General features: G+C 36.1%; 1 protein-coding gene and 1 pseudogene across 2 annotated transcripts in view; one reads left to right on the forward strand and one right to left on the reverse strand.

Annotated features, from left to right (window-relative positions):
* The window catches only part of SUPT20H (SPT20 homolog, SAGA complex component), a 54,237-nt gene that overhangs the window by 17,452 nt on the left and 21,416 nt on the right, over positions 1-15,369 (reverse strand). The window contains 10 exon segments of the mRNA XM_017854123.1: positions 1,392-1,550; positions 1,697-1,799; positions 2,672-2,789; positions 3,547-3,579; positions 4,129-4,155; positions 5,480-5,637; positions 7,081-7,152; positions 9,528-9,584; positions 9,678-9,834; positions 11,372-11,511. Of these exon segments, the coding sequence (XP_017709612.1) occupies positions 1,392-1,550; positions 1,697-1,799; positions 2,672-2,789; positions 3,547-3,579; positions 4,129-4,155; positions 5,480-5,637; positions 7,081-7,152; positions 9,528-9,584; positions 9,678-9,834; positions 11,372-11,511 (1,024 nt within the window).
* On the forward strand, positions 7,572-9,291 carry LOC108516562 (60S ribosomal protein L29-like; annotated as a pseudogene). Its single transcript, XR_001881866.1, has 2 exons — positions 7,572-7,578; positions 8,753-9,291. The product of XR_001881866.1 is annotated as a 60S ribosomal protein L29-like (transcript).

The following is a 15,369-nucleotide window of genomic DNA, read 5'->3' on the forward strand; positions in this document are numbered from 1 at the left end:
TTAATTTGTTATTTACGATGTACTAATTCAAGACTTCATTTAAAAATATTGCTTATTTAGTGTAAAAGTCTGAGATAAACTGTGAACATATTTAATAAGTTACATATGGTTAACAATCATATTTGGCACCTAAATATACATGTTTAATTCCTAACACATCAAGTTTATCCTGACAAACAAATTTACAAAAAACAGTAATAAAGTAAACGTCTGATAGATAATACTGCATCTTTAACAGTAACTGTGTACTTCTGTTTAAATGTAGAATGTATAGAAAATCTGTTGTGAATGAAGTATGCACAGTTTATCAATTTTTTAAAAAACAAAAACAAAAAAAACAAAAACCAAAAAAGTAAAACCAAAAGCTCTTGAGGTGTTTTCTTTTTTAGCTTTCATGTCCTGCAGAAAGAAAGGAAAGAAATGTGAATGTCCAGAAGCTGTCACTCAACCCTTACTTAAAGTAACAACTGTGTGCAGTAGATTACCATAATCCATACCCACAACATAAGAAGTGTGAATAAGACTTTCAGAAAATTTATATATTTTTCTTTGTGCAAAACAAGAAGGCAGAAAAATTACACCTTTTGAGCTATCAAGATGAAGATGTTTATATCTAATGCGAAGACCACCCTATCACTGTGCAGTGTACTAAAACTTTCAGCATATATTAGCTATCTACAAAAAATCTAAAAAACTGGAATGACTTTTTCCCCCAAATTGGTACTTTCAGATATTTACTAATTTGAAGAAATTCTCCCAAACTAATGCTAGCATTCTTGTATAACTCTTCCTGATGTTAAAAAAAAAAGTATTCAGTAGTAAAAATTACATTTCAGTATCTTCAGAATAATGCTTTATGATCATCATCACATTTTAGTAACTGACAACAATTTATAAAAGAGTGTAGGAGTGTTTTTGAAATATTGTTTTTCAGTTTATTGTATCACCACCTTGGAACTAGTCGACTTCTTACATATACACAAAGATAGGACCTGCAGCAACAACTCTTATGACATTTTTTTCATATCAGCCACACAATTTACATAAATATGTAAAATGATCCTAGGGTACACTGGAATAAAAAATATTTTGAAACCTTATTGCCACATGTAACTACCAGGTTATTTTTTTAAGGAGATGTGTAGGTTGTAAGTCTATAAGAAAGGTATATGTAGAATGCATACATAGATACAGAAAAACAAGTACAATTACAGTAGAGACATAATACATACAATCAACAAGAGCTCTGCCTGAAGCTTCTAGCAACTTATACATTTTGGGTACACAGTACATTCAGATATCACTACTTCACAAGTTGAAAAAAGCTGTCTTAAGAAACACTAATGCAAAAGCTTATGAAGATTTAATGAAGAATTTAAGTTATGACTCACTTTGTGATGAGCTGGCAGGTGATAGGGCAGCTGGAGAAAGCATGCTAACTTGATTGAGATCCACAGATGATTTCCGAGGAATACTTGATGGCTTTGAAGAAGGAGGAGGAGTTGGAGATTTGAGAAAGCTGCTTGTCTGTTGTGGTGTAAAATAGTTACCTAGAAGAACATAAAAGTTATTTCCTAAATTTATAATTCAAAATTCTGTGAACTGTAGAAATCAAAATGGGGCAAAGTTTTACAAAGAGATTAGGACTCTATAATGTTTGTTATTCTAGACTGCAAAAAACTAAGAAATGTAATACCTGAGGAACTATTTCCTGAGCTTGAGGGCAGTTTGATTGGTGGGGGTCGATGTTTTACGCCCTTCCCCAATATTGAAGACTGAACTGACACGGTTTCAGTTTGCTAAAAGACAGTGACATTAAGCATACTTGTTAAAATTAATCCTGCTATAAATCCCAGATGAAATGTATATTTAACTTCATAGTTTATTAAATAAAATTAGTACTGCTATAAATCCCAGATTTTTAACTCTGCAAAGTGCTCTCAGTGGTTACAGATTGAATACTGTATGTATTACAGAGAAAATTTCACAACACCCATGAAATATATATTACAGTACACATAAAGAATGATGAAAAGATTTCTGAGTAATAGGGTGGGAAGAGAGAGTTTTAGGGAGAAAAGCAGAGGAGTAAGATGAAAGCAAAGTTTCCACCCTTCCATACCTATCTATTAAAGGAAAATAATAGCTATTGAAGCCAAATGACTAGAACACAGGTGTTCATTATAATTTTCCTTTTATCTTTGTGTACATTTAAAAATTATGTCATAAAGAAATTTTAAAAAAAAGGTAAAAGTAAAAACAAAACTAAACAATACTGCTGCTCCTCAAAAAATGATTCTTTTTTTTTTTTTAGATGGAGTCTTGCTCGATTGCCCAGGCTGGAGTGCAGTGGTACTATCTCGGCTCACTGCAACCTCCACCTCTGGGGTTCAAGAGATTCTCCTGTCTCAGCTTCCCGAGTGGCTGGGATTACAGGTGTGCGCCACCACGCCCAGCTAATTTTTGTATTTTTAGTAGATACAGGGTTTCACCATATTGGTCAGGCTGGTCTTGAACTCCCGACCTCAGGTGATCCACCCACCTCGGCCTCCCAAAGTGTTGGGATTACAGGCATGAGCCACTGTGCCCAGCCTCAAAAAATGATTCTTAACATTTCTCAGATTACTTGTGAAACAACTGGGAACAAAGAAGTAACATTAACGAAACACACTTCTGTTTCTTTCCCTGGAGAAACCTGACTCAGACTGGCTGAGCCACTGGAGCTGTGTGACATCTTGACCGGACATTTGGCTTCATTCTGGACTAATTCTTGGTACTGATTGACTACCCTAAAATATCAGGAGAAAACAGGTAAAGATTAGATAACCTGTTTTAAACATGAATTTATTTTATAGGAAATAATGACTATTAATGGCAAAAAGCAAGTTCTATCAATATAAAAATTAAAATTAGGTGATTTATCTTTGTGTTAAAAGTACATATATTTAAACTGTTCAATGACAAATTGTCCAAAACATTTTGCTAAATAACAATCTAAAGATATACTTTCAATATCTTATTTCTAATACAGAAATTGCAGGGATTACTTAAGTAATAAGCAGCCAAAGAAAATATTCAATTCCTTTCTTAGATTCTGATTAAAGTACTATCTAGAAATCATCTTTCTTAGCTACACTAGATATGTCTAAGTTTTCTTATTTAAAACAAAACTATATTTTAAACTTTTTTTTTGTTTTCTTAATTCTATGAAAAAAAATCCTAGGTATTATAAACATTGGAAAAATGCATTTAAGTCCCCTCAAAATCTCATCCCATGAAAAGAACCATTCTTAATAGTTTGGCGTATCACAAGCTTTCATTTTTCTAGAATCAATAAGATTTTAAAGTTGGAAAAGACCTTAGAGGTTTTACTGTCCAATGCCCTAATTTTACAACAGAGGCCCATAAATATTAAACAGTGTAAATATGGTTAATAGCATAACCAAAATCAATGTTTTTAACTCCTAGTAAAGTATTCTCTATCCTATAAGGGTGAAAAATTTTTCATATCCATCCTGACCAAAATAGAGATGCAAATATTTTTACCTCTCGGCATCAGTCTTTGATCCAATAACGAACCTAAAATGTTTAAGGAAAAAAAGGGAGAGAAAAGTATTAGCTAAGAGTTGTCTTAAGAAGCCTTGGGATTACTTTTGAAATCTTCCATGTTTTAGTCACAATAATATAAACTGGTATTAAATTTACCAAGATATGGAAACAAAATTTTTTAATGCATTTACACATATGAAACAATGACAAAATTTTGCATGCATTATGAAACAATGTGAATAATTTGGTTGATTTAATTAAGGGATATTTCTTTTGGCACAAAATTTATTTATTAAAACATAATCTGGGCTGAAAGTTACCAAGTGCTATATACCCTTACAACTATTGACGCTAAAGCAAAATCACTGAACTACCATGTGGAAAGGTCTTTGGCCTTCCTCTCACTTTAACCTGTGATTTTAGAATTAAATGTCTACATAACAGATCCTTAGAATATATTTCAAACAAGGTATACATATTTATCACCGATTCAAATAAAATATCTTTAGCAAGTCTTTTTAAAGGGTTTGATATTTATGTAATTTCTTAACAGATTAAAATAGTTTATTTTTTAATTACCAATTTGAATGATCATCTGTGGAGGAGCTGAAATATAAAATGTAAAAAAAAGCTTAGTTAATGCAGCTCAAACTTTAACTTCATAGTTTATTCAATAAAGTATTTCATGAGTACGGAAGAATGACTGGAAAATAATAAATCATGCAGCTACTCTGATGCAAAGGTAAAAAATTCAATTCTCTTACTGTCAAACAAATTAGTCATTTGGCTCTATAGACCAATTTTTTCACAAAAGAACATGTATCACCCTTGTGTTCTACAAAAATAAGTTAATAAATTAAAAATGGCCAATATATGTTATCTTTAAGTTGAAGATGTTTTTAAATATAAGTAATCAATATTGGGTACTATATTCACTACCTGGGTGATGGGATCGGTAGAAACCCACACCTTAGCATCATACAATATACCTCTGTAACAAATCTGCACACATAACCCCTATAGCTAAAATAAAAATAAAGAAAAAAAATGGCTTCCTCAGAAATGCATGCTGAGGATTCAGAAATAAACTGTTATGATGTCTATAACTTAAAAAAAAAGAAGAAGAAAATGCATGTAATCAAAACATCTGATCCTTTTACAACAATAAAAACTTGTCATGTGAAAAAAGAAGCTGAGGATTCCGTTATTTCCTTTCATTGACTTTTACCTAAATATTGGTGGGGTTGCTCTTTAAAATCCACCTTTCTACTGTAGATTCAATTAGCATTTTGTGTAAGTAAAGGCTTTACAATTAACATAGACCTGGCCCCCATCCTTTTCTGCTGAGCTTTTTTCTTTTTTTCAAAACAGCATCAATTTGATTAAAAAAACCAAACATAGTAAAACAAAATAAAACTAAACACTGACAGTACCAAATATATGTAGTTCACACATTTTGGAAGATCATCTATATTTTTATGTATTAATATGTAGGGTCAATAACTACAATAAGCATTGAGTCTGTGTCCTTACATGCAGTGCCAAAATACCAAGCATCTTTTTACGTTTACAGTAAACTTGCTTCCTATTTAAACACACTATTGCCCAAACACTTCATGTTCACAGGTTAAAGTCCTAAGTGCCATAAATATATAAAGAAGGATATCACAGGAACAGCCTTCAAAACAAGCATAAAAATAATTATACCATAGGTTTTTTTGCTATTTAATAACTCTTGAGCAACATGGTAACTATGACTTAAGTTTACTTAGGTCTACTAATAAGTTTACTTAGGTCTAACTAATAAGTGAGTTCCCAAAGAGAGATTTTTTATTCATTAATGGTTCATCAGTAGTTACTAGATAAATTCTTGGTGCCTTGTTTTTTTTTTTTTTTTTTTTTTCAGTTACTTGTATTTAACAGAACTCACTGTGATGGAGACATCTGGCTGTCACTTTCTTCATCTGCTTTACATGGCTGTATTTTACCATAGTAAAGTGGATCTCCAAGCGACTGCAAGATGGTCAGCTTTGTTTTCTGATACTGAGTACCAGTTTCACATTCAAATACATAATCATCTTTTACATCCTGAAAAACACATAGCACCTCAAATAAATACCTACACAAGTAGGCAGGTATTAAGAATTAGTAAAAATTAGGAATAAATGATACAGTAACATGTATCTGATGACAGGAAGATACATGGTACTTAGGCTAAAAGATGTTTAAGTCTGCCTACCAGAATAAAGCACAGCATGGCTCTTTTCCTTAAAACTATATGGGCACTCAGCATGCATTTAATAAAGCATTAACATATACTATGAAGTATGAACTTATATGTAACAATATGAATACTCATTAAATACATTATTACACATATTAATATACATATTGAAATAATAACAATGAACATTAAACACTGTTCTCAGCACTCTACAGGGACTGCCTCAAGTAAGCTTCATCATATTTTTATGGTTGGCATTGTTATTATCTCCATATTAGAAGTCAGGGAATTAAGCAGAGGTTAAATGAATTGCCTAGGGTCACACAGGGAGTTAGTCTGTCCCTAAGCTAGCACCCCTGATCCTCATGCTGCCGTGCCTGTTTATGCTCAGGAGGGCAGTACAGGATTATTTTTTTTTTACATGGTACTCTCGGAAGGAGAATTCTGATGGCATGTTTAACCAAGCTTAATATGGCAGAATTTCAGACTAGACATATGAATTGCAAATATTAAATAGTATTAAAAGGACAGAACTTTCAAAAGCAGATCTGTTTCTATTTATCATTTGTCTGCTTTTGCTATCACACACACATAACATCTCTCATCATTTCACTCCTAGGGTTCACCTAATTTAAATATTACACCTATTTCTCTCTTTTTAAGATGTTATTATTCCAATTAGGAAACTTACAAAAAGGTATCCTTAGAAGAATTTATTAATTTGAAACAAAACAAATCAGAACTACCAATATGCAAACCAAAAGTAAAAAAGAAGTTCTTCATTAAAATTGCTCTTTAAGGCCAGGCGCAGTGGCTCATGCCTGTAATCCCAGCACTTTGGGAGGCCAAGGTGGGCGGATCACCTGAGATCGGGGGTTTGAGACCAGCCTGGCCAACATGGTGAAACCCCATCTCTACTAAAATACAAAATTAGCCAGGTATGGTGGCGGGTGCCTGTAATCCCAGCAACTCAGGAGGCTGAGGCAGGAGAATTGCGTGAACCCGGGAAGTGGAGGAGGTTGCAGTGAGCCATGATCGCACCATTGCACTCCAGTCTGGGCGATAAGCGCCAAACTCCATCTCAAAAAAATAAAATAAAATAAATAAAAAATAACTGTTTAAAATGCAAAGCATACTTTGATGAACAAAATAGTTGTTTCTTCTTGTAATAAACTGAACTCCCAGAAAGTAATTTAAAAAAGAAAAAAGGTCCCAAACTAATGGCAATTGCACTTTATGTTTAATAAATTCAGAGGCCAGATTAGAAATGGCATAATTAGAAACAGAGATAGGCAATGATTACTTACATGGGCTGGCCAGACTGTTGGCTGTGAGTCATCAGATTTGATAGACTTTTCCACTTTAGCGTATTTCTCCACCTAAACAATCAAATTAAGAAATACCACATAAAATAGAATCTGTATCAGATAAAATTGAATCAGTACTCTGATCGAAGAGAAGAAACTAAGTAACTCGACAATACAATATACTTGTTAGCGCAAGAATTCTTAAATAACCAGTACCAACTACTTACGCTTAAGTAGTTTAAAAGTCTTCTGATGTGTATAAAACAACTTTAATAAAACCAAACTAATTAAATGTTAATAAACATAGCTGCTTTTCTAGATAGTGCCTCTTCATTTTTTTGTCATAAGCTGGTATGTTTTTTCCTTTAGAGCTTTTCCTTCAGGAAAACTGGAATGTCAGAGAGATAAGGATCAGGATCTTTTCCTTTTGGCAGGGCTTTTCTTGAAATAAGAGCTGTCACGTAACAGTGACAACAAAACTAAGGGAGACTATGGAAGGTAAAATATTAAAGCTGATCAAATTTTATGAACCTTTTCCACTTTCTAGTCAGACTTGACCATATATTCTGTACATGTCCTAGGTATCTGTGTGAGTCAAATGTTATTATCTTACTGGCAACCACGATCTTAAGAGTAATTTAGACTTACCTGGGGCACCTATTAAAAATACAGATTTTCACGTCTGTCCTTAGAAATTCTAAGTACGCAGATCTTGAGCAGGGCTTGAAATCTCTTGTTTAACTGATATCCTAGGTGATTCTCCTGATTGAGCTAGACTGAGAAGCTTTGTGGACAACTGCTACTCAATGTGTGGTCCATGGACCCCAGCATCACATAACCTAGGAGCTTGTGAGAATTGCATCTTATGCCTCAGACTAGACTTGCTGAGTAGCAATCTACAATTTAACAAGCTCTCCAGGTGATTCGTAAGGACATTAAAGTATGGGAAGTACCCAGCCTGTCCTCCAAAGCTAAACTCCACCCTTTAGTATTTACACTGAAATTCTATCCTTAGGCCATGTTCCTTGAAGAACTGCGCATAAGCTACCAACAGATAATATGGCTTACTCCCTTGAGTTATATATACAGTCTACTGCTGTTTCTGGCTTTGGGCTTAGAATACTTTCTTTTTTTAAAATCAGAAATAGTAAGAGTAATGCATGTGCTATAGCATGGAAAGGGTGCAACAGAAGAACAAATCTGAAAATAAAGAGTGAATATAAAAAAGAACAAAGGAGAAAGAAAAATATAGGATCACTCATCAAAATATCCCTTTTCTGTCTTCAAGCATTCATATTCATGTATATTATGGATCAATAAAGAATACAACCCAATGTTCCTAATCTTGGTTACTTCTCTAGTATTATTAATCTTTATTTTATTTTTTAAATAGTATTATTAATCTTCAAATTTAACCACTTCGAGGAAACAAGCACTATTAGGAAATTTTGATGAAATATTATGAAAACGAGAGATTTCACATGATTATGTAATATACACTCTATTTTTCCACATTTTAAAATTGTTTTGTTTACTATTCCTGCTCCAAACACAACTATATTAAGGGGTTGTTTTTTCAACTTAATGTGAAAAAAGAACAATACACAGCTTCTAAAATCATTTTCACTGTTTTTTGAAATAAATCATATTGTTTCTAAAAAAAGAGTATGAGCGCCCCTTTCTCTTTCCGGTTCTAGGTGCTTCGGCAGCCACGGCTTAAGGTGCAGACATGGCAAGTCCAAGAACCACACCACGCACAACCAGTCCCGAAAATGGCACAGAAATGACATCAAGAAACCCCAATCACAAAGATACGAATCTCTTAAGGGGGTGGACCCCAAGTTCCTGAGGAACATGCGCTTTGCCAAGAGGCACAACAAGAAGGGCCTAAAGAAGATGCAGGCCAACAGTGTCAAGGCCATGAGTGCACGTGCCGAGGCTATCAAGGCCCTTGTAAAGCCCAAGGAGGTTAAGCCCAAGATCCCAAAGGGTGTCAGCCGCAAGCTTGATCGACTTGCCTACATTGCCCACCCCAAGCTTGCGTGCTCGCATTGCCAAGGGGCTCCGGCTCTGCCCACCAAAGGCCAAGGCCAACAATCAAACCAAGGCCCAGGGTGCAGCTCCAGCTTCAATTCCAGCTCAGGCTCCCAAAAGTGCCCAGACCCCTACACAGGCTACAGAGTAGATATCGCTGTCTGCCAACGTGAGGACAGAAGGACTGGTGCAACCCCCCACCCCCGCCTCCGGGCTGCCATCTGCATGGGACTGGGGTCCTCCTGTGTTATTTGTACAAATAAACCTGAGGCAGGAAAAAAAAAAAAAAGAGTATGATCTAAATCACTTTGTTTTTAAAAGAAGTTTTTTGTTGTTGTTTTCTCAAGGTATAAGCAAACAAATGGTAAAACTTAGAAACTATATGAAAAAAAGTAATTCATGAACCGACTTACATCTACTTCAGAAGGTATGGTCAAATTACAGGGACTCCGTTTCCACATATCTACACACTGAAAAGTTAAAAACAATATAAATATACAGAAAATGCTAAATAAGACAAGTTTTTGGGCATAATAAGCTTCATTTAAAAAATATATACTTACATTTCCTGCTTTAGAAATTTTGAGGTCATAATGCTGACCTGCTTTTCTTTCCTTTCTTTTTTGTAAGAAATCAAGTAACCTCAACTGAGGAGGAGGTGGACAATGAGACAGATCTTGCTGCCGATTCAGAGAGGATCTGGAATACCTCTTGAAACACCTGAAACGTTAAGAAATTTGAACTAAACGGCACTAATAAAAGAAACTCGTAATATATGTGAGTTGAAACTAGTCACTGCTGAGTATGTACAAATCATGTTTATAGAACACTGCCACATGCCAAGCACAATCCTAGGACCTAGGACCAGGTGAAATAAAAATGAGTAAGAAACAAAATTCCCATCACCACAGAGCTATCAAGTCCAGAGGGGAAGGAGACATTCACAAGTAAACAGATAAAATAATTTCAGATTTCAGATACCAAGAAGCACTAAGATAAAAAACAGAGTACTGTGGAGAATACGGGATAAGGAGGGCAACACTAGGGCAGGGAAGTGGGAAAGGGAGGGGAGGAAAAGAGCCTGAAAAAATGACATGTGAGCTGAGACAGGAATGATGAGAAGGAACTAGTTATGGAAAGATGAAGGTGAAGGGGATAATTTCCAGTTTCGGGTACAGGCATGTAAGACTCTGGAAGTTCCCACCTCATCCTAACAAGTAAAAAGCTGAATCAACAGAAAAATTAACGATTCTTCTTAGATCCATCAAAGAGATGTGGTCACAAGACAAACCACTGCCCCAAACTTGGTGAAACCAATAACGCAGACCACCATGGCTTGCTGAAGCAGAAACCCATTAGCACAAACCTCTTCAGGAACCAGTGCCAGGGTAGGGAACCTCAAGTATAACTGATGAACTGCTGGAGGCCTACTGTGGATGTGTTTGAGAGATTCAAAACTCCAGGGGATCTAGTCACTGGGAGCCCCACACTTTTGGGGTTTTATCTCCAGGAGCTCAAAGAGGTTCTCACAGTGACTACTGGGGAAAAATTCCCTCATGTTTCCCATGGAGGGTGGGGAAAAGAAAATATTCTGAAAGATCAGGGAATGAGTATTTGAAGAGACATTTTTAAAAGATGCCAAGGGAGGAATAAGCTTGGTTTGTTTCAAAAACACAAGGTAGATGTGCCTAGATTCAGTTTATAACTAACTGACTTCTACTATGACCATATTTTCTCAAATCTTGAAATTACAAAATCTTTCCTTAAAAATAGGATTAACAACAATTAAATCAGTCATTCGTTATTAGGAAAATAATGAAAAAATTATTCTTTCTGTTCATAGTTGATCTCAGCCTCTTTACCTTTTTGGGAAACAGACTATAAACTTAGAAAAAGTTTATTCTTTAGAAAACTGCAGAAAATGCATCAGTTCAATCTGAAGCACAGAGCATTAAAAAATAATAATGCTATACAAAAAAATATAAAATAAGACCATTAAAATCCTATTTTCAAAAAAAAAAAAAATCAGAGGCTGGTGTAGTTGGTCATGCTTCCCAGCTATTTGGGAAGCCAAAATGGGAGGATCACTTGAAGCCAAGAGTTCAAGACTAGCCTGGGCAACAAAAAGAGACCCCCCCATCTCTACCCTTCTCCACCAAAATCAAAGCAACCATACCCTGGAGGGAAAAGATACTATAAATAGCAAAATTTACAGCTACTTGTGTCTTTTGGTTCACCCTTCCACAAAGGCAATTACCGTTTCATTGGGCGAGTGTTCATCTTTTGCTTGTTATAGAGCAGTCTGTTTGCAGTGCAGGTGACTGCTATAGAAGGATCAAGACAGAGTGGTTCAGCTGTAGCTAGGATGAGCTGGCTCTCAAGCAGAAGTTTGTCTTCCTGAAATGTGTAAGAGCATATGTCAATACCAGATTTAAGATTTTCAAATATGTAATCATACATAGCTTAATCTAGAAATATTCCCTGGAATTCTGCTAAGAACTACAGTAAAACACAGTACTTCAGGTGCCAATGTTAGTGTGCATGCAAACGTTTAGCAACTAGACAGCATAAAGAAACTTCTAATGGAAATTCAATGCAGGTATATCTCGTTTTATTGTGGTTCACAAATATTGCACTTTTTACATATTGAAGGTCTGTGGCAATTTTGCACTGGGCAAGGCTATCAGCACCATTTTCCCAAGAGCACACTTATTTTGTGTCTGTGTCACATTTTGGTAATTCTTGCTGTATCTCAAACTTTTTCATTATTATTAAATCTATTATGGTGATCTGTGATACTCAATGTGTACTTAATAAAGAAATGATGTATGTTCTCTGACAGCTTCACCAATCCACCACTCCCCAGTGTGGGATCTCCCCTGTCTTTCTCCTTCTTCTCAGGACTCCTTACCCCTAGAAACATTATAATATTTAAATTAGGCAAAAAATGGCCTCTTAGTGTTCAAGTGAAAGAAAGAGTCACACATCTCTCATTTTAAATCCAAAGCTAGAAATGATTAAGCTTAGTGAGAAAGGCCTATAAACAGCTACAACAGGCTGAAAGCTAGGCCTCTTGTACCAGTTAGCCAAGTTGTGAATGTAAAGGAAAAGTTCATAAAGGAAATTAAAAGCACTACTCCAGTGAACATCCATAACAGATAAAAAAGCAAAACAGCCTTATTGCTGATATGGAGAAAGTTTAAATGTCTGGATAGAAGATCAAACTAGTTGCAACATTTCCTTAAACTAAAGCCTAATCCAGAGCAAATCCCAATTCTCTTCAATTCTATGATGTGAGAGAGGTGAGGAAGCTGCAGAAGAAAAGTTTGAAGCAGAAAACTGGTTCATGAGGTTTAAGAGTAGAAGCTGTCTCCATAACACAAAAGTGCAAGGTGATGCAGCAAGTGCTCATATATAAACTGCAACAAGTTATGCAGAAGATCTAAGATAACTCAGGAAGGTGGTTAAACAACAGGTTTTCAAATTAAATGAGACAGCCTGATACTAGAAGAATATGCCATTCAGAACTTTCATAGCTAGAGAGAAGTCAATGTCTGGCTTCAAAGCTTCAAAGAACAGGCTGACTCTCTTGTTGCGGGTTAATGCAGCTGGTGACTTGAAGCTGAAGCCAATGCTTATTTGACCATTCTGAAAATCCTAGAATCCTTAAGAATTACTACTCTATCGGTGCTCTATAAATGGAACAACAAAGCCTGGATGACAGCACATCTGTTTACCACATGGTTTACTGAATATTTTAAGGCCACTACAGAGACCCACTGTTCAGAAAAAAAAAAGATTCTTTTGAAAATACTACTGCTCATTAACAATGGCCTTGTCACCCAAGAGCTCTGATGAATACATACAAGGGGATTAATGTTTTCATAGCTGCCAACACAATATCCACTCTGCAGCCTATGGATTAAGGAGTAACTTCGACTTTTAAGTTTTAATATTTAAAAAATACATTTCGTAAGGTTTTAGCTGCCATAGATAGTGATTCCTCTGATGGATCTGGGCAAAGTAAATTAAAAACTTTCTGGAAAGGATTTGCCATTGTAGATGTCACGAAGAACATGCATGATTCATGGGAGGAGGTCAAAATAGAAACATTAATATGAGTTTGGGAGAAGTTTATTCCAACCTTCATGGATGACTCAGGGGTTCAAGACTTCAGGACAAGAAGTCACTGCAGTTGTGGTGATATCAAGAGAACTACAACTAGAAGTAGAGAGCCTGAAGATGTGACTGAATTGCTACAATCTCATGATCAAACTTGAATGGATGAGTTGCTTCTTATGGGTGACCGTAGAAAGAGGTTTTTTTTTTTTTTTTTTTTGAGTCAGAGTCTCCCTCTGTCACCCAGCCTAGAGTGTAATGGTGCAGTTCACTGCAACCTCTGCCTCCTGGGTTCAAGCAATTCTTCTGCCTGAGCCTCCCAAGTATCTGGGATTACAGGTACCCACCACCATGCCTGGCTAATTTTTGTATTTTTAGCAGAGACAGAGTTTCACCATATTAGCCAGGCTGGTCTTGAACTCCTGACCTCGTGATCTGTCTGCTTTGGCCTCCCAAAGTGCTGGATTATAGGCATGAGTCACTGCACCCCGCAAAAGTTGTTTCTTGAGATAGAATCTATTCCTGGCTGTGAACATTGTTGAAATGACAACATAATATTTGGACTATTACATAAACTTAGTTGATAACACAGCAGTGGCAGGGTTTTAGAGAACTGACCTCAATTCTGAAAGATGTTCTACTGTAGGGTAAAACTGCATCACATGCTATAGAGAACTCTTTCATGAAAGAAATAATCGATGGAGCAAACTTCACTGTTGTCTTTTAAAAAACTGCCACTGCCATCCCAATCTGTCAGATCCTGATCTGTCAGCAGTCATTAATATCCAGGCAATACCTTCCACAAGCAAAAAGATTATGACTCCCTGAAGGTTCAGAAGATCATCAGCATTTTTTAGCAATAAAGTATTTTTAAATTAATGTATATAAGTTGTTTTTTTAAACATAATGCTATGGCACCCTTAAAAGTCTATAGTAGATTCCTGAACAACATGAATTTGAACTATGCAGTCCATTTACACAGGAGTTTTTTTCTTTTCTTTTTTTTTGAGACAGAGTGTTGCTCTGGAGTGCAGTGGTGTGATCTCAGCTCACCGCAACCTCCGCCTCCCAGGTTTAAGTGATTCTCCTGCCTCAGCCTCCTGAGTAGCTGGGACTACAAGCACACAACACCATGTCTGGCTAATTTTTGTATTTTTAGAGACAGGGTTTCACTGTGTTGGCCGGGATGGTCTCGATCTCTGGAAGTTGCCAAGAGAACTGGCAAGAGATGAACTTTTCCTCTTCCTCCTCCTCGGCCTACTCAATGTGAAGATGATGAGGATGAAGACCTTTAATATGATATACTTATTGAATAGTAAACAAATTTTCTCTTCTTATGATTTTCTTAATGTTTTCTTTTCTCTAACAATTAATTGTAAAAATACAGAGCACAATACATATAACATATAAAATACATGTTAATCACCAGGTACGGTGGCTCACATCTGTAATCCCAGTACTTTGGGAGTCCCAGGCGGGCAGATCGCTTGAGCTCAGGAGTTTGAGATCAGCCTGGGTAACATGGTGAAATCCTGTCTCTACCAAAAATAAAAATAATTAGCTGGGCATGGTGGCATGCACCTATAGTCCCAGCTACTCAGGAGGCTGAGGTGGGAGGATCACTTGAGCCTGAGAGGCAGAGGTTGCAGTGAGCTGAGACTGTGCCAATGCACTGCAACCTGAGTTACAACCTGACTCTGTCTCAAAAACAAAACAAAACAAAAAACAAAATCCAGTAAGGCTTCCCAGTCAACAGGCTATTAGTAGTTAAGTATTAGAAGAGGAGTCAGAAGTTATACATGGGTTTTTGACTGCATAAGGGCCACTGCCCCAACCTCTGTGTCGTTCAAGGTCAACTATATAGTGTAAATTTACTCTTTTTATACATGAGGAAACCAAAAGTCCATGTGACTTGCTTTATCGCAGTATTTGCTTTACTGCAGTGCTCTGGAATCGAACCCACAATAACTCCGAGGTATGCCTATAATTTGTAGAGTATGGAATGGTCAGATTTTTTAAGAGTGGCTACTCATTAATTCAAGAAAGTATTTGAGCACCTATGATGTGTTAGGCACCTTTACAGGAGTTGGGGATAAAGTAGTGAGCAAAACAAAATATTCTGCTCTCACAAAACCT

The sequence above is a fragment of the Rhinopithecus bieti genome, unplaced genomic scaffold (genome assembly GCF_001698545.2).
Source record: "Rhinopithecus bieti isolate Rb0 unplaced genomic scaffold, ASM169854v2 scaffold_35538, whole genome shotgun sequence".
NCBI classification, from domain to species: Eukaryota; Metazoa; Chordata; class Mammalia; order Primates; family Cercopithecidae; genus Rhinopithecus; species Rhinopithecus bieti.